Source organism: Medicago truncatula, chromosome 5 (assembly GCF_003473485.1).
Source record: "Medicago truncatula cultivar Jemalong A17 chromosome 5, MtrunA17r5.0-ANR, whole genome shotgun sequence".
NCBI lineage: Eukaryota > Viridiplantae > Streptophyta > Magnoliopsida > Fabales > Fabaceae > Medicago > Medicago truncatula.
The window spans coordinates 16,165,439-16,185,208 of record NC_053046.1 but is presented as its reverse complement, the minus strand read 5'-3'; the positions used below and the strand labels follow the sequence as shown (position 1 = coordinate 16,185,208).

Here is a 19,770-nt window from a genome sequence, read left to right as displayed (position 1 = left end):
ACAAACTAATTTTTATGAAGGTGTCTTTTAGCAAGTTATCTTTTAGCAAATTGATAATCACACTTTGAGGTGTGAATTGCTAAAAAACACCTTCCTAAAAACTAAAAGGTGTCTTCTAGCAAAACACTAGCATACACTTTCTCTCTCTTTTTTTGTGTGTGAAAATTACACACTTTCTTTTGTATTAGTTGAAATTCATGAGTTTCATCAAATTTATACGAGATTAACAAGATTTAGTGAAACTCACTTGAACTTTAATCAATAAAAAAATATGTTGAATTGTGTGTTGCTGGCACTTCTATGTAAAATATACATGGATCAGAAGAAATATATATAGAACGATCCTTATTATCAACAACGAAAATAGAATGATCGACAATTTAAATAATTTTGTTAAAAATACTGCCGTATATCTATACCAATATATATAAAGGGAATACATGATTTTTTTTTGACTTAACTTTTTCATTATTCTAGTTATATCTTTAAGCAAATTATTTCAGTATAATTTTGTTGGTGTTATTGATAAAGAAGAATTTTTATTATATTTGTTACTACTTAAAAGTCAAAAATATCTATGCATATAATTTTAATCAAAATCAAAATTTCATAAAAGACATTGTTTATAATTTACACGTGTTAATACACTAAAAAATGGACAAAGGATGAATGCTGATGATAATAATAAATATACAACATAGCTATTGCTTTTTAGGCAAAATGTACTACTCTTCTATTTTATTTTCGTAGTACAATCTGCTTCTCTTTTGCTATCAATGTGTGGAGTTTGCGAAGATATCTCTTTTGCTATGAATTTGTGGAGTTTATGGAGGTATCGTAGTGATAGATATTGGGAGAATGCCTTCTAATTTGCTAACAAATCACAACAAAGTGTGTTCATGATTTGACGATTGAGAACTCTCGAAAGTTTTTATAAAGAGAAATGATACTTATACAATATTTTAAGACAACTTTTATAATAATTTTCATGTACTCACATTATATTTTTTATTTCTTTTTATTTTTCTCTAATGTTTTTATCCCAAAAGAAGAAGAAAAGATTGTCTAAAAAGTTATCACAAAAATAATTATACAAATATTTTTTTTTTTTTTTTTATAAATGTAATGTCGACGTTGGTTTCTTTGCGGAACTCAAACGTACTAGCTGTGATATGTGCGGTGCATGCCAGACAGTAATGAAAGTTTTATTGCTGCCCAGCAGATACCATAGTGTCTCTCAACGACAAAAGGTGAAGTCTTGGGTCTTCTTTTGTGCTCTCAAGTGGGTGAGGGACATGGAACATCAACAAGTCATCTTTGAGGTTGATTGCAAGATATTAGGGTAAATTTTGTGCCACGACAAGCGAATGGTGTAGTTCATTCTATAATTAGAATGACATCTATCGTGACTAGTCCTCATGATTTTTCATATTTTACAATACGTATTCCATTTATTGTGTTTGATAAGGTAGTCTAGTGACTAAAAATTCAAATAATGTCTTTACCAACAGAGATAAGCTCACGAAGAAATGTATTCTCTTGTTATCATTGAAATGAATAGACTATCTTTATCATAAAAAATAAAAATAAAAAAATTAATTGCTGTCAATGTTACAGTAAGGTGTCCCTTTTTCTATTCATTTACTTGTCTTTCGCTCTCAAACCTTGCTGGACAATAGACAATTACCAAATGAAAGCTTCAATAATCATAACAATTATCATACTGGGGACATATATAGGGTACAAGAAAGTACGACATACTTAAAGATGACTCAATAAAACAAAACTGATGAATGTAAGTGGACAAGTTTAGTGTCGATATCAAACAAGGTCCATACCAGTGGGTGGGATTCAAATACATCCCCAAATTAAATTATTTTTTTCCCTTGAAAATACACCTGTTATATCATCCCTAATTGCCTTATTCTTTGCTTTCCAGTATGATCAACTATTTCCCATCCAAATCCAAATAACGTACATTATGTCACACAATACTCTACCACATATAAACAACCAACCAAATTGTTCAGCATGCGTTGCACCCTAAGCTATAGTAATGCAAAATACCCATTATTAATTCGATACAAAAATAAGTGATGAAACTAGTCTTTTAATTTTGTCAATCACATCTATTTTTGTCACAATTCTTATAATATTAATCACATCTCTTCACAAAAAATTTATTTAATTCGAAATAAAAAAAAAAGTAGGAAATGGAAGACAAGTGAGTGAGTGGAAGTGAAGAAGTGAGTTGTATGTGTCTGAAAAGAACAAGTGAGTAGATATGATACTATAAATAAACAGTGCATTGTGACCACCACGCTATACTGTACTGTCCAACCATATCACTATTCAGTATTCACTGTTGCATTCCCTCACACCAAACTCTACAACTTGAATTTGAATGCTTTATTTTATACTACCTTTCTTCCCTCCCTGTTAACGGTATATTTCAGATTTCATGGATCCAGCATATCATCTACCGGAGATCTGGCAGTCCAGACCACCGCATCTCGCCCCGGGTTATCCAGATTTTTCAATTCAAGATCTCACTTCTGAACAGAAACCACTCAACCATGCCAGGAAAATTACAAGAGTAACAAATGAAGATTCAGTTCAATGCGTTTCTACCACCAATGGTGGTGCCCGTGGCAATTCCAACGCCGTGGTAATTGCCCGTTCAATTATGTGATAGCTTATGAAAACAACAACTTATAGCTGATATGAAAATAGCTTTATTTAATTTAATTTAATTTTTATTATAGAAATTACTGATGCATAAGTACTTATATGATAAGTGTTTATGTTACAAGAGTTTGATTAAGCTATTTATCCAAGTGGAAGTTTTAATGTGTTTTAGTTAAAATCGAATTGACCAAGAGTGTTGAGTTTGATATGTAGCAATCCTAGTCAAACTCTGAATTAAGAAGGTCCTTTTACTTTGAGAGTTCAGACTCAAAATAATGTGCAATTTGGTATTATAATATGAAGAATGGATCTGTCTATTCAAATTGCTATATTGTTTTTTGGTTGGAATTTAAGTCTTGTTATTGGAGTAGAGGTATTGAATTTGACTTTGTGCAGAATGATGATGGTGGTGACGGAAAAAGGAGTAAGACATCAGGGAACAGTAAAGGAGAAGAAAACAGTTCAGGAAAGCATGCGGAAGAAACTAGTGATGAGCCACATCCTAAGAAAGACTACATCCATGTCCGAGCTAGAAGGGGTCAAGCTACTGATAGCCATAGTCTTGCAGAAAGAGTATTTTCCTACTTCCTATTTCTCACAAAGTGTATTTTTATAGGGTGTTCAATTTCTTATTTTCAAATAATATTGATCCTCAAAGATATTGCTTGCTTATGTTGCTTTTGTCTTTTCGATTTTATGTTTTACAAATTGGCCAGTAAAGTTAACGACTTTGAATCTGTAGGCTGCATTTGTCAATAAGTTGAGAACTTTAGGAACCAAATTCCATACTCCCTCTTGTATTCCTAAACTAATATAGGTTTTATTTTATATAATTATAATACTATTTTATTCTCATCGAACAAGTTGTTATAAGACACTTTTGAGAAAGTACATATTTTTTATGAGACTAAGAAGATTAGTTGCACTTGACTAAGTTTCTTATTCAGTATGTATGAACTATGAAGTTAAGTACTTTTGTTTATAATTAAAACCGAATGGTGGTTTTGCTAAATAGTTATTTTAGTTTTAGGTAACTTTTTGTGCATTTATTTGCAAGGTTCATGTTCTTAACTGGGATAATTGTAATATTGAGGCTGGCACGCTGACTCAGCTATGGTACAAGTCATGTGATCCGAAAATTTCCGAAAAATGTTGTGTTAAGAAAATTAAACTGTTAAGGAAATGAGAGGAAATATTGATTTATTGGATTTTTGCAATCAGTGTTATTAGCTTAGTTTTCTAATGGAATATTGATGGACACTGATGGACAGGCTAGAAGGGAAAAGATTAGTGAAAGGATGAAAACTCTTCAGGATTTAGTCCCTGGATGCAACAAGGTATGGTTAACTTAGTGCCTGTTAAGTTTTGTCTCTGCTCTCGCCGCATTTTTATGTGTATAAAGTAACCAAGAAGAAAACAAGCATAAAGACAGAAGAGTAAAATGTGTTACTTTTCATATGAAATAGAAAAGAACAAAATCATCAGTGAATATTTGTGTTTGTAAATCTCTGATAAGATGATCTGAAAATATTCCTTATGGCTGGTTTATTTATTTTTTTATTCAGGTTATTGGGAAAGCATTGGTCCTTGATGAGATAATCAATTATATCCAATCACTCCATCACCAAGTAGAGGTGTGAATTATTTATCTGTCATTCTTTGTGAAAATAATATAATGCTTTATAGTTTATTTCTGAGTCTTTAAATTTTACTTTACATGTACAGTTTTTGTCGATGAAGCTTGAAGCAGTAAATTCAAGACCGACACCTGGTATGGAAGTATTTCCTCCTAAAACTGTAAGTATTTAACAGCATCCTTACATTTTTACATTGAATTCTATATATTCTAAAATTTGGTTTTATCCGCTTTATTCTATATAATGTCCTTTGGTGAGTTGAGTATAACTGCACTTTTATATCGCAAGGATACCGGTTTGTTTAGAAGCCTTTTTTGTGCACGCTATTTGATTAGTAGATAGTAGCAGCAGGTAGGAAACATAATAAATCTATTTGAGGTTTTCCGTTAAAAATTTGAGGACTAAAATCACCCATTAATCATTGAGTGACCATAATCAGATCTAGTCCAAATTAAAGAGTTTAAAGTGCAATTAAGTTTTCACTTTTTTAGCTAAATCTATCTTCATTCTCATGGACATCAACTTGTATTCCAGTTTGATCAGCAAACATTTGATACAACCGCCATACCATTTGCTTCACATGCTACAAGAGAGTATAGCCGAGGTGCATCACCAGAGTGGTTACATATGCAGCTGGGAGGTGGTTTTGAAAGAACATCATAATCTATGAAATTTCATCACCTGATATTAAATGCAAATAGGAACATTATTCTCTACTTCAGAGCTCGCATAAATCATATACGCAAGGTGTTGAAGTCCAAATGGACACTTGATTCCAGTTTTTTATACCACAGGGTCGCTTTGGTTTGTATTTAAGGAACTGCATTTGTTATTAGTGTGCTGGAAATGAATTCATTTACATCAGATCTAGCTTAGTGGACTATATACTCTTCATAGCTTTTAATATGATCATTGTTTTTGTAAAAGAAGAATGCTTGTTCTGAATGCATAATGGTTATATATTGTATAATCGTCTCAACATATTTTTATAGACTCAATATTGTTTTTTGTTTGTGAATCTATGTTGAATAAATTGAAATCCATGTGATTTTGTTTGTTTGGTTTAGTCAATTCAGCACCTGTAAATAGCAGAGTTTACCAATAATATGGATTATTTATTGCTTGTTAAGTGTAAGTTGGTTGTGTTTGATGATTCTTTTATGGATTTTTCTGCTTGCCACTAAACGCGTGTTTGGATTAACAAAGAGTTCAGTGGGATCATAGAGTTTCAACAAAATCATAGGTAGACCAGCTCAATTGTGGTGAAAGAGTTCTATTCAAAAGAGAGATAGGCATGAGTTAAAAATTGATGTATCATGAAGTTTTTAAATTATTTAAAACTCATGTACATGTGTCTACCCCTCTTAAATGGAATTCTTTACTTTCATTTTTTTTATAAGTTTAGAGAAAATAATCAAGTCGTGGTTCATCATAGATCAGGATGTCAATGCAACTTTATTTTTTATTTTCTTACGAAAACAAGTTTAATGCATTTCATTTAAAATTAATGTTTGGATACATGTTGGAATATTGATAAAGATATGGAAACTAGCCCGAACTAAGGTATGAATGACTTCATTGGCTTGTCTACTAATAAATCTAACCTAGAAGGTTACAAGATCTGAAGCAAAGAGAAGACGACAATCAGTATTGATAGCTCCAAAATCCGAATTCATGTTCCTCTTCCCATACACACTGTCCACAACCGTTTGTGAATCCATCTCAAAGTCCACATCATGTAACTGTAGGTCTCTCACCCACCGCAAGGCTGTGAAGAGCCCAAGTGCTTCACCAGTATCTAGGTCGACTAATGGGGAGAACCAATCTGTTCGGGCTAGAACAAAATGAAAACGCTGATGCCTACTCTATTCAACTCACTTGAGAAGGAGGCATCAATGTTGCATTTGTATCAACCCTCTACCGGCTTCTGCCAACGCATATTGCTGGCTGTGACAGGGTTTTTCGCCCAGTATGCTTAATATCTTGAGCGTGTTTCCAGCTCTTCAGTAGGCTATTAGCTCATGCACAGATGCTCTGATAGGACACTGAAAAGGTTGGGATTTGATACTTAGCTTAACACAGACTGAGTAATATTGTTGTTTGTGAGATTCAGAAATATCAAGTCTATCAGAAGCATACCAATTGATCAATTGAAATTTGAAACTTTGAAGCACCCTATGAAATCACCATAAGTACAATTAAAACAAAAGGAGAGAACAATTGCTTACACTTGAGAGTCCCTGCACTGCCATAGAACTGCCATTTTTGTCACCTTTTCTCACTAGTAGCGAATTAATCCAAGTACCAACCCAACAATCCCATCTGATGTTTGGTTCAGTTTAGTGATATGGTTCAATTAACCACAATTTTACACACCCCTACCTCTGATGTTCTAGGATCATAATGTCGTGGTCAGGTACGCGAGATTATTTTAGTTTCCAATGTAAGGTTTCACATGTTCTTTATTGTCCAAATTTGAGTTGCAAATACCTATTTTTTATTTTTTTTTATAAGTTTTATAGATTGAATATGTCAACCTCAGGCTTAGATGTTTTGGTAGTAGAAGAGATCAGTATGTGTTTGGATTTCACTGAATCCAGTGTCACCACAGTAGCTCCAAAGCTACGTATTGATACTTCAACTTGACAGGCGATACATTGATTACCCGATGTGGTACCAAACACGTTGTGGGATTATAAAAAAGCCAAGACAGCCACGATGTGGCCGCATTCAAGAACCCAACCCAAACCATCTTATTCAATTTTTGTTGATTACAAATACAAGCTAACAGTTGTTCATGAGAAGTTCAAACACATTGTTACATTGCGAAAATAACTTATGTAAAGACATTGTCACTGTCTTCATCAATTTAAATAATCATCTGGCAAACGTCTTCGTAAAGCGATGAGAGATTCTCGTATCAATTATATATGTAACAAACTTGATTCATATAATTTATATGCTTCAGCTTGAGAAAGTGTGTCAAAAATAATGTAAATGGCATAATTATATTTGATATTGTTCATATGTTATGTAATTACAATAACTAAAATGATTGTGAATCTTTGTATGTAAGACTTACGTTGTGGTGTATATAACATCCTTCTGTGTACAGACACATACTTATTCATATCTAATTTTCTTCTTTCTCGACACCAAGGATGCGTTTATTCAGCTGAACCACGTAAAATATGCACCTCAAGAAAATTCCATATGAAGATTACTATCAAACTAAATTTATAGAAGATGTCTATGCTATAGCACCGAAGGAATTATTCCCTTGATTGAAACTATTCCCATTGGACTGGAAGTGAGAAACAGCTGCCCATATCACACGTAGGGCCAAAATTGCAGCAAATACAGTGCCTCCAATGTTGCAGATGACCTGCAATTCACAGTCAATATTCACCAATTGTTGTTAGCTACTACTTGATCATGCATTTCCAGTTATAAAGCAAAGAAATTTTGTGAAGGAAGTACTACAAAATTCTAGAACCATAATTTTGGTTAGCTTATATAAATTGCAAGACCAAAAACATAAGAATAATCTTAAGCCTGTCCCAGTAATTGTTCTAGTTCACTCGCATCATTTTTTTGTCTCAATCATAAACAATGCCTCAAACTACACAAATGTTATCACCCTCACATAACTAACCCCGTGGTGCATCACCCAGGTCCATTATCTAGTAAGAGAATCAAGGAAGGTGTGCAATTTACAATGACCATAAACATTGTGCAAAAATAACATTTCAAATTTTCAACACCTAACTTCTGGTAAAATGAATTCTAAGTTGTTTAGCAAATATGAGAAAAAAGACTCTTGAAGTGAACATTTGTCTTGCATTTCCAGAAACAATGAAAATGTCAAAATAGCTATTTTCATTATTTCCTGAAATGCATCATCCGTAGCTAGCGCTTTGTCTTCTTTCTATCACAATAACTCACTTAAGTCTCTTTTCTACTTGTTAACAAGTAAAACCAACGCAAGTTTTAGCAACTGAAAATAGAAAATGTTGACAAAGTAAACGAAGGATTATTTGCAAACATGTTATTGCAAACCTTCTTTTCCATCTCTTACTCACGTCATGAAAAGTCTCAAGTAGTGTTTATAACAGACAAAGAAGATAACTGTAAACACAGTAAAATAAAATAGAGGTTTTGAGTCTTTCAACTAGACATGAACTCTTCATTAAGCCACACAGTAGTGGAGAAACAATACCTCAAGAAGTGCTTTGACAACAGAAAGTGTAGCAAGTAGCAGAGTCCCATCAACAGCAAAAGAAACCTGAATTTCCCCATCCAAATGGAAAGTAAAATGAAAAAGCAGTTAAGGACACATTGAAGGATAAATTTCAGCGCCTAAACTTCAAAAAACACCATGCAGCACATTTATATTCTACCTTGCCTAGTGTTTAGAAATCAAAGGCAAACCATGCCTCATGAATAACTACATGTTTGATTCAGCTTAATTTTTGGAAAATAACAGTTTCTCTTTTAAAAGCTCTCTTATTCGATTTTCATCATAAGCTTATCTACCACAAGATTAGCTAATCCAAAAACAACCCCGATCATAAAATTAGAGACTTGAAAAGGCAAAATATATGTTTAAAACTCTAAATTGCATAACCATCACAATTTCATTAAGGATTTACTAAAATAAAAGATGGGAAGGAAACTTGAAGCTAAAACTTCATGCAATATATTCAAAAACCGACTAATGACCGGTGATGTACATTTTTTTCTTCCTTCAGTACAAGGTGAGATATACATTCTAAAAATGTTACTAAACACTCTACACTTAATTATTGGTAGTTTCTCTAAGAAGTAAATTTAAATGTCATGCAACCCAACCCAAGAGCGTTTAAATTAGTTGACACAAGTCTCTTCCAGTTTGAATAAAGCCCTCGAGTTCGAACTCTGAAAATGTAGCAGCACATAAACTCTTAAAGGGGAGATTTTGCTGTCCATGTGGTCCTACCAGCTCAAGGGTTGCAATACCCAGTTCATACCAACATGTCATGCAACATAAACCAACTTTTACAAAATGTAATAATGTTGAGTGTGTAGTTTTGCACATTATCATACTAATGGTCTAACCTATAGTACAGTACTGCATCTTCTTCTTTTAATCGTCAGCTTTTTTCAAAAGATTTGTTCTTATTTAACCGTCATTTTTAATTCAATGTTAAATTAACTAATTATTTTTGTCAATTAACCCTTTATCAATTACTTCATACTTACATTAATGAAGAGGGAGTGTAAATGGGTGAGTGAGCTAATGAAAATGAAGGATATACTTGAAATTTGCAGTTATTTCTTTTGCATGCAAAAGAGTCTTTATATACAAACCCAAAAGTTTTTTTTTCTTCCAAAAATGGATGATGATAGTAATTTAAAATGAAAGCTTCCAAACTCCAGAATATGATAATTCATACTAGAATTGTTACTAAACACTGCACTTTTTTTGGGGGGTCAATTAGCGTAGTGGCTAGAAATTCACCCTTTAAGGTGAATAAGTGGGGAATCCGGGGTTAGAACCCCGGCCCCTGCATACTGCAATATCCCTACCAAGTACCAACTGCTCACAGGGACTAAACACTACACTTTTTATTATTGGTAATTTGGTAGTTTCTCCAATAAGTAAATGTAAATGTCATGCAACCTAAGAGCATTTAAATGGAATAACATGTGTGGCTTCTAGCTTAATCAGAGGTCTCAACTCTCAAGCTTGAACTCTAAGAATGCAACAACAATAAAACTCACGAGCAAGAGTTTTGTCACTCATGTGGTCCTACCCAGCTTAGGGTTGCGATGTGTGGAGCTCGGTTTATACGAAAATTCCATGCAAAATAACAACCTTTACAAAATGTGATAATTTTACAGAGAACGGACTAATAAAAAAAATTAAATAGAGAATGGACAACTAATGTTGAGTGTGTACCTCTGCACATGATTATTCATGATCACTAATGGCCTAACCTATATTTACTACAGTAAATGCATGTTTGACAGAATCACAGTGACTCACTGTCAGTGAGTCATTGTGATTTTTGCAACCACAAATCTAAACATACACTAACATGGTTGCAATAAAAGAACTCGGTTTTTTTTTCCCTAAGGATAACTCATTTAAAAGTGATAGGCTAAAGTGGTTAATGAGCCCCACCAAGGATGAATTGTTTAGGAGAACCTGAGTTCAATTTCTGAGTGGAACAATTTTTAGCCCGACTTAACTTAGCTCGAGGCCGAACTCTAGATTACAAGGGTCTCTTAACACAAAAAAATGCCAGATTTCGCCAAATTTGTGAAGACTGAAGAAAAAGAGAAACTTACAAGTTGAGGAGATATAACTGTTGGTAAAACACTCCTCGAAGCCTTTTTAGCCCTTTTAGCCATCTTCTTAAACATACTTTGCAAGAATTTTATCAACAAATCAACACTACTCTCAGCATCATCCTCATCACTCTCCTCTTCAATCCCATCATATCCTCCAAAAACACCTTCATCAATCTCATATGCTTCTCCACCACTTGAGTTATTCAGCTACAAAAATCACAAACAAGCGTAAAAAAATTCATCAACAAAATTTGAGTTACCCTTTTTCTAAAAACAAAATTTTGAGTGACCCTTTGGCTGAAACAAGAACATGAAGGTGAAAATTGTATACCTTGCTATTGCAATTGATGGTTTTGAGATTTGAACGATGGTTGTAGTAGAGTTTAGAAGGAAAGGGTTGGTGATGAAGAATATGAACATTGTTCGGTGAGAAGTGGTGAAGATTGGAGCGTGGAGAGGACGTGAGATTGATCAATTGTGTTGTTGTTGTAGCTGCCATTTGAGACCGAACATTAAGCTTTTAAAGATTTTGTTTTATTTATTATCACCCACCATCGTTAGGAAAAAGAACAAAAACGAAAACAATAATCTCTTATTTTTTTGGTTAAATGTAATTTGGGAAGAAAAAAAATGGAATTGTAATACTTTTCTTTTTAATTTTACAATAATTCAATTTTTATTTAGCCATCCAAATTTAATTGAAGTTATTTTAACTCTATATCCTTGGTCATGATTTAATTTTTGTTTTCTTTTCAACTAATTTAATGGTCAGAGCACACATTTTAATGTGGATAAGTGACTTAATTTATATTTGCTTTTTAAGACTTAACAATTAGCATTTTGTTGTTATTTTATGTTACCTAATATTTTATCATCATTAAATTGGATGGTAAAAATCATGAGTTGATTAAAATTTATAAAATGGAGACTAAAACTATAAAGTAGAAATATTAGAACCAAAATTGTGGTTTTGACAAAATAGGAAATCAAAGATGATTGTGGTTTACACAATAATCTTAAGTTGTTGTTTGATGGATCGTTGCAATTTCTTTCTTTCTTTCTTTCTTTTTGGTGTCTTGTGATGGACTTTAGTGTCAAGTTGATCCAAATAGCTTGCTTAGCTAATCTAATATTATTGGGAGTGGTAATTGGCAACCCCTCGCTTTCAACATTGCCTCTTACTGAAAGGGTTCATCATAACATCTTTTTTCAAGAAGTACCCTTCTAAAAACTAAGTGTGTCGTAGTTTGGAAGCTCGTAACTTTTCTTACATTCTAACTCAAAACCTCTCCCAAACAAATTTTTTTCACAAAATTTGATTTTCAATACACAATTTTATCACTCATTGAATCTATCAATATCATTTTTTTCCTTAAAGCAAAGATAATGTGATTCTAAAACCCTTCTCGTTATTATTTTTTGCGTATTTTCTCAAAAATCACATTAAGAAAATGTTTTGTTTGGCACCATCGAAGCGAAATGAGAACGATATGATTGATCAACAACTAACAATGTTGTTCATTAACAGGTTGTAACTCATACCCATAGAGGAAAATAACAAAATTATTTAGAAATAAGATAGAAATTGTCTAACTTTCAAAACAAATGGATGAAGGAGAGTGTGTTAAAAAATGAAGATGTCGTAATTGCTATTTGTAAAGGAAAGGAGAGCATCAAAGGTAACATAGCCTCATCATAAGCAAGCACGAACGGGTCAAATCCATTAAATATGATTGAAAATTTCAACATATAGAGTGTAGTGGTTGGTGAAACAAGTTGTCATCGACCATTAAGTTACAAGAACTATGAAGTATGAGGTGCAAACAAAAGACAACAAAAAAACTACATCATGAAAAGCTACGTCAGGAAAAATACAAAATAATCATACTTAGTTTCCACCTCGGCGCTAACAACCTAAAAATTTGCATCTCTCGTTTAAGTGTTCTCATAGTCACGATACTATTTGGCTCGTTAGGATTCACCACCTCAGTGGCATCCTTCGTCCCACTAAAGGAATCACCAACCATACTTTCTCTACCTCGATCATCTCAAACTTAACATGATTGACTTGGTGATTGGCTACACTCACCTTCTTAGGATGAACTTGCTTAGTAGGCACCTCGTCAAACATGGTCACATTAGCATTAATGTAACACCCCGACTTCCCAACAATTATATTTATAAATAAAATCAGAGTTTAAATCAACAACGGAGTGTTACACTGCTTTTCAAAATTTCTTAAATAGAATGTAAAACTATTTAATTTAACCTCAATAAATTGCAGCGGAATATTTTTCAACATTAAACATCCTTCACTAAATCTGGCACGAAGGCCTCAACATAATTAATTTTCAAGGCTTTATTCCATCACAATAAAACTCCAAAGACATGTTCCAAAATTGATACATAAGGAATGAAAATGAATATATCTAATCCCCATCCCGAACGTATCAGAGCCCTAGACAGTTGAGCCACCGCACCTACTACTCAGAAATACCTGCACGTTACCCACGGTCGAGGCAACATTCAAACAGAAGGGGTGAGATTCACAAACAATAATAATAGATGTATATATAATCATCAACTGCATTTAACAACTTAATTAAATAAACATAATTAACAATATATAATCAACAATGATATTCATGATTCTTCAACTTTAACAACACTTACTAAATCAACCAATAGTGACAACAACGACTCAATCTCTCCGTCAACGACAACGACCACTACATGATCTACAACGACATCTACAACAACCTCAACAACTACATCAACAGCAACTACATCAACGACAACCTCAACAACAACATCAACAGCAACTACATCAACGACAACCTCAACAACAACAACTACAACAACTACATCAACGACAACCTCAACAACAACAACTACAACGTGGTACTATTTTCAACGTGTTGAATGACTAAGCATTCCGGAGCATAAGCCCCCAACAATTTGAATGATGAACATTCCAGGGCATAAGCCCTCAACGGTTGAATGACAAAGCATTCCAGGGCATGAGCCCTCAACAATTTGAATGACAAGGCATTCCAGGGCATGAGCCCTCAACGGTTGAATGATTAACATTCCAGGGCATGAGCCCTCAACGGTTTCCTAATCATGAAGGACTCAACTTGTGTATATCAGCATACAACTCAACTACGACAACGACAACATAGGCAACGACAACGACCGTGCATAATAACTATGACTCACTCCCCAACTCGATCAACATCAACCACCTATGACTCCGTTACTTGGAACAACAGCTCGCCACTTACAACTCGAACCAACACATTGTTCATTCTAATTGAATGCAGTTAAGTATAAATCAGCGATCATTAACAATCATAATCAATCAACGGCAACACAACAGTATACGACAGCATGATATAACAATATCTTATACAATTCAATGATGTCTAGCATTTTCACATAATCTAAGTATTACTTATACAATTTTATCACATTAATAACCTCAATTTGCCATGACCAGCTTCACAGTTCATCATTTATATCCTATACGTCTTTCATTGTTATCCCAAAGTTCAACTCACAACTACTCGTGTGACAAAACCACAAGAAACCTAAACACGGCAGTCTGTAAAGCACTAGCTCGCGAGGCGAGAGCCTCTACTCGCCACGGCGAGTTAGGGTAAAACGCTCAAGAATCCATTCTGTCTCATTCCCGTGTTCAATCTCATTCTAAAACTTTGCCTAATCATTAGAGTACATGTTCAGGCCCTCATAAACATCCAAGGTTAAACTCACAGCTCAAAAACACAAAATCTTGCAAGCTCTCTGCCCACACTCGCTACGGCGAGTAAACTTGCTCGCTATGGCGAGCTGCGAAATGCAACTCGCGAGGCGACCACTCCTGCTCGCGAGGCGAGCGATGATCTTCATCACTCGCTATGGCGAGGTTCATCACTCGGGAGGCGAGCGATGAATAACAGTACGGCCAGGTTACAGTTTTTCTCAAAAATTCACCCAAACCCATTGTTCTCACCTTAAAACTGATTCTAAACACCAATATATGAAACATCTAAGGTCTGTTCATCATTACTACATCAATTCACCCTAATTCCATCATTTAATCATCAATTCTCATCATAACCCTAATTCCCAATTATCCAAATTGTTCATAACTTTTGTTAAAACATAATCAGAATCATATACACTAAAATTAATGTAAGTTAGCCTCACCCTTACCTTAGATAATCGAAATCGCAGCCCTTCTTGGTTCTCTTCCCTTTTCTTGACTTTTCTCCCTTTTCTCTGTTGTACGTAAAAACTGCTTTCCTCACTTCTATTTTCTAATTCTTTTATAAATATAATCTTCCCAATATTCACTTTACTCCGCCTAAGTTTACTTAATTCTCGTAAAACCCCCAAACTCCAATTAAATCCTATTTCTCACTTATTCTATTAAATAATAAAATAGTCATTTAATAAAATATACCACACCACAAAATCAACGTAAATCATTTAAAAATCATATAAAAAGACTTTAAATCAACTAAAAATAATTAAATAAAAATGGGGCGTTACAACTCTCCCCAACTTGAAGAATTTTCGTCCTCGAAAATATACCTCAGATCAGACGATCCTCATTCGCTGTCTGAGTACCAGCTAAAGCAAACACTCTTCCACTCGCCTGACCCTTCTTAGGCTTCTTGCACTGCGAACTAAGATGACCTTCCTCATCACAATTGAAACAAACAATATCACCACGCTTGCATTCAGCTATTGTATGCCCTTTCTTCCCACATCGGAAGCACTTCTTCTCCTCACCATTGCAAACATTACTCTTGTGGCCCTTCTCACCACACTTGTAGCAAACAATCTCAGCAGGATCATCTCTCCTCTTAGGTCTCCTCTCATCAGTCAATCTCTGTTCCCCTTGGTTTACAGGAGCACTGTAGGGTTTCGGACGACCTTGTTGACCCTTGTTCCTCCGCTCATTCCTAATCTTATAGTGAGCTTTGGTATCCTCCTCATATATCCTGCAGCTATTCACCAACTCGGAAAAGACTCTGATCTGCTGATACCCAATAGCTCTCTTAATGTCAGCTCTCAAGCCATTCTCAAACTTAATGCACTTGGAGAACTCCGCTGTCTCTGCACTGTAATGAGGGTAGAACTTAGCAAGTTCCACAAACTTAGCAGCATACTCCGTAACTGACATATCCCCCTGTTTCAGCTCCAGAAATTCAATTTCCTTTTTCCCTCGGACATCCTCCGGAAAATACCTATTCAGGAATTCTCTCCTGAACACAGCCCAGGTCACCACAGCACCATCTTGTTCAAGCATAGGTAAAAGACTTATCCACCAATCATCTGCCTCTTCAGCTAACATGTGCGTACCAAACCGCACCTTCTGCACCTCTGAACACTGCATAACTCTAAAAATTCTTTCAACTTCCTTGAGCCACTTCTGGGCTCCGTCAGGGTCATACCTTCCTTTGAATGTTGGTGGATGATTTCTCAAAAAAGTTTCCAACATTCTTACTCCATCGTTACCAGCACCAGCTTGTGGGTGTTGTCCTACAGCTTGAGCTATAGCCTCAAGCGCAGCAGCAATAGCAGCATCATTTCTCCCAGCCATTTTAAAACTCTACACCACAAACAACAATCAGAACAACAACAAAAAGCAACATTAAAGTTGACACTCTATCCTAGGTGGCTCAACACGACTCTACTACTTGGCCGGACGGACCAACCTGCTCTGATACCAATTGTAACACCCCGACTTCCCAACAATTATATTTATAAATAAAATCAGAGTTTAAATCAACAACGGAGTGTTACACTGCTTTTCAAAATTTCTTAAATAGAATGTAAAACTATTTAATTTAACCTCAATAAATTGCAGCGGAATATTTTTCAACATTAAACATCCTTCACTAAATCTGGCACGAAGGCCTCAACATAATTAATTTTCAAGGCTTTATTCCATCACAATAAAACTCCAAAGACATGTTCCAAAATTGATACATAAGGAATGAAAATGAATATATCTAATCCCCATCCCGAACGTATCAGAGCCCTAGACAGTTGAGCCACCGCACCTACTACTCAGAAATACCTGCACGTTACCCACGGTCGAGGCAACATTCAAACAGAAGGGGTGAGATTCACAAACAATAATAATAGATGTATATATAATCATCAACTGCATTTAACAACTTAATTAAATAAACATAATTAACAATATATAATCAACAATGATATTCATGATTCTTCAACTTTAACAACACTTACTAAATCAACCAATAGTGACAACAACGACTCAATCTCTCCGTCAACGACAACGACCACTACATGATCTACAACGACATCTACAACAACCTCAACAACTACATCAACAGCAACTACATCAACGACAACCTCAACAACAACATCAACAGCAACTACATCAACGACAACCTCAACAACAACAACTACAACAACTACATCAACGACAACCTCAACAACAACAACTACAACGTGGTACTATTTTCAACGTGTTGAATGACTAAGCATTCCGGAGCATAAGCCCCCAACAATTTGAATGATGAACATTCCAGGGCATAAGCCCTCAACGGTTGAATGACAAAGCATTCCAGGGCATGAGCCCTCAACAATTTGAATGACAAGGCATTCCAGGGCATGAGCCCTCAACGGTTGAATGACAAGGCATTCCAGGGCATGAGCCCTCAACGGTTGAATGATTAACATTCCAGGGCATGAGCCCTCAACGATTTCCTAATCATGAAGGACTCAACTTGTGTATATCAGCATACAACTCAACTACGACAACGACAACATAGGCAACGACAACGACCGTGCATAATAACTATGACTCACTCCCCAACTCGATCAACATCAACCACCTATGACTCCGTTACTTGGAACGACAGCTCGCCACTTACAACTCGAACCAACACATTGTTCATTCTAATTGAATGCAGTTAAGTATAAATCAGCGATCATTAACAATCATAATCAATCAACGGCAACACAACAGTATACGACAGCATGATATAACAATATCTTATACAATTCAATGATGTCTAGCATTTTCACATAATCTAAGTATTACTTATACAATTTTATCACATTAATAACCTCAATTTGCCATGACCAGCTTCACAGTTCATCATTTATATCCTATACGTCTTTCATTGTTATCCCAAAGTTCAACTCACAACTACTCGTGTGACAAAACCACAAGAAACCTAAACACGGCAGTCTGTAAAGCACTAGCTCGCGAGGCGAGAGCCTCTACTCGCCACGGCGAGTTAGGGTAAAACGCTCAAGAATCCATTCTGTCTTATTCCCGTGTTCAATCTCATTCTAAAACTTTGCCTAATCATTAGAGTACATGTTCAGGCCCTCATAAACATCCAAGGTTAAACTCACAGCTCAAAAACACAAAATCTTGCAAGCTCTCTGCCCACACTCGCTACGGCGAGTAAACTTGCTCGCTATGGCGAGCTGCGAAATGCAACTCGCGAGGCGACCACTCCTGCTCGCGAGGCGAGCGATGATCTTCATCACTCGCTATGGCGAGGTTCATCACTCGGGAGGCGAGCGATGAATAACAGTACGGCCAGGTTACAGTTTTTCTCAAAAATTCACCCAAACCCATTGTTCTCACCTTAAAACTGATTCTAAACACCAATATATGAAACATCTAAGGTCTGTTCATCATTACTACATCAATTCACCCTAATTCCATCATTTAATCATCAATTCTCATCATAACCCTAATTCCCAATTATCCAAATTGTTCATAACTTTTGTTAAAACATAATCAGAATCATATACACTAAAATTAATGTAAGTTAGCCTCACCCTTACCTTAGATAATCGAAATCGCAGCCCTTCTTGGTTCTCTTCCCTTTTCTTGACTTTTCTCCCTTTTCTCTGTTGTACGTAAAAACTGCTTTCCTCACTTCTATTTTCTAATTCTTTTATAAATATAATCTTCCCAATATTCACTTTACTCCCCCTAAGTTTACTTAATTCTCGTAAAACCCCCAAACTCCAATTAAATCCTATTTCTCACTTATTCTATTAAATAATAAAATAGTCATTTAATAAAATATACCACACCACAAAATCAACGTAAATCATTTAAAAATCATATAAAAAGACTTTAAATCAACTAAAAATAATTAAATAAAAATGGGGCGTTACAATTAACATCGACAACTTTTTCTTTTTCATCATCGTCGTCGCCGTCATAATTGATTTCCTTTTCTTCCTCTACATCATCTCCATTATCATCTTCATCAACATCACTTATAATTTCTCCACCTTGTACTACTTTGGTATAGTGCGCCTCAAAGCTTCCACCTAGAACTATCACCTTAGCCTGATTGATACAGTTGCATAAAAACCTCAAACAAACTATCACCTTTGCCACCTTGACTTTTTCCTCGAAGGAACCTTTGTCTTTCCTTAATTTCTCCACCTTATACTCCAAATCTTTCACTTGGAGTTTTAGGCCTTTGATCTAAACTTCAATGTCTGAAGCAACCCTTTGAGCGCCCATGTGAATTTTGATCTCATACTCCAATAATTTACGAAGGTTTTTTATGGTCTTCTCAATATTGGACTTTTCATTTTTTACCTTCTTCTCTTGCTTTCTTTTCTTAACATGGGCTTTGGAACACCTTCTTGATTCATTATATCATTATCTTTCTACATTAGGTGGTTAATCAACTAAGAATAATTATCGGCAACTTTCTAAAATAACTTGAAAGAGGATTCCCCATTATCAATAAACTCGGGCAAATACTTTGCCCAATCATATAGGGTGGACACTCCTAACTTCAACCCACCTTGACAACCCCTATATTTCCTCACATGTAAATTATCTGGCTCGGGGCTTTATGGTTTTCTTTGAGGTGTCCTTCATTATTGGAACATAAGAACTAGTAGAAAGAGAATCTAAATAAGTAGCAACACATGAAGTCTCAACAAGAGCAGAACCAGAAGATGACAACCTCTTTCGAGTTGACATAACAGAAGCATCATAATGTCTTTTGCAGGCACAACCCCTGTTGCTTGGAGAAGGAACAAACAACCTATCGCGATGAGTCAGATAATTGACGAG

General features: G+C 35.1%; 2 protein-coding genes across 2 annotated transcripts; one reads left to right on the top strand and one right to left on the bottom strand.

The window, feature by feature from the left end:
• The first annotated feature begins 2,219 nt into the window (after window positions 1-2,219).
• LOC11408849 (transcription factor BHLH089) lies at window positions 2,220-5,323 on the top strand. Its single transcript, XM_003613440.4, has 6 exons — window positions 2,220-2,668; window positions 3,085-3,261; window positions 3,960-4,025; window positions 4,254-4,322; window positions 4,414-4,485; window positions 4,860-5,323. Exons 1-6 carry the CDS (start codon window positions 2,462-2,464, stop codon window positions 4,986-4,988), a joined length of 720 nt encoding a protein of 239 aa, XP_003613488.1. The 5' UTR covers window positions 2,220-2,461; the 3' UTR covers window positions 4,989-5,323.
• Window positions 5,324-7,303: 1,980 nt separating this feature from the next.
• LOC11408848 (protein SHORT HYPOCOTYL IN WHITE LIGHT 1) lies at window positions 7,304-11,234 on the bottom strand. The gene is made up of 4 exons (XM_003613438.4): window positions 10,993-11,234; window positions 10,659-10,868; window positions 8,545-8,610; window positions 7,304-7,710 (listed from the first exon to the last, which is right to left on the bottom strand). Exons 1-4 carry the CDS (start codon window positions 11,158-11,160, stop codon window positions 7,576-7,578), a joined length of 579 nt encoding a protein of 192 aa, XP_003613486.1. The 5' UTR covers window positions 11,161-11,234; the 3' UTR covers window positions 7,304-7,575.
• Between the last annotated feature and the right edge of the window lie 8,536 nt (window positions 11,235-19,770).

What these genes read in the sequence shown, in the direction of transcription:
- LOC11408849 (XM_003613440.4), top strand. Translation starts at nt 2,462, where the DNA reads ATGGATCCAGCATATCATCTACCGGAGATCTGGCAGTCCAGACCACCG. An exon ending in GTGGCAATTCCAACGCCGTG is followed by an intron (nt 2,669 to 3,084) that starts GTAATTGCCCGT and finishes GACTTTGTGCAG; the next exon opens with AATGATGATGGTGGTGACGG. An exon ending in CACTCCATCACCAAGTAGAG is followed by an intron (nt 4,323 to 4,413) that starts GTGTGAATTATT and finishes TTACATGTACAG; the next exon opens with TTTTTGTCGATGAAGCTTGA.
- LOC11408848 (XM_003613438.4), bottom strand. Translation starts at nt 11,160, where the DNA reads ATGGCAGCTACAACAACAACACAATTGATCAATCTCACGTCCTCTCCA. An exon ending in CCATCAATTGCAATAGCAAG is followed by an intron (nt 10,869 to 10,992) that starts GTATACAATTTT and finishes TGATTTTTGTAG; the next exon opens with CTGAATAACTCAAGTGGTGG. An exon ending in TTGTCAAAGCACTTCTTGAG is followed by an intron (nt 7,711 to 8,544) that starts GTATTGTTTCTC and finishes TGTGAATTGCAG; the next exon opens with GTCATCTGCAACATTGGAGG.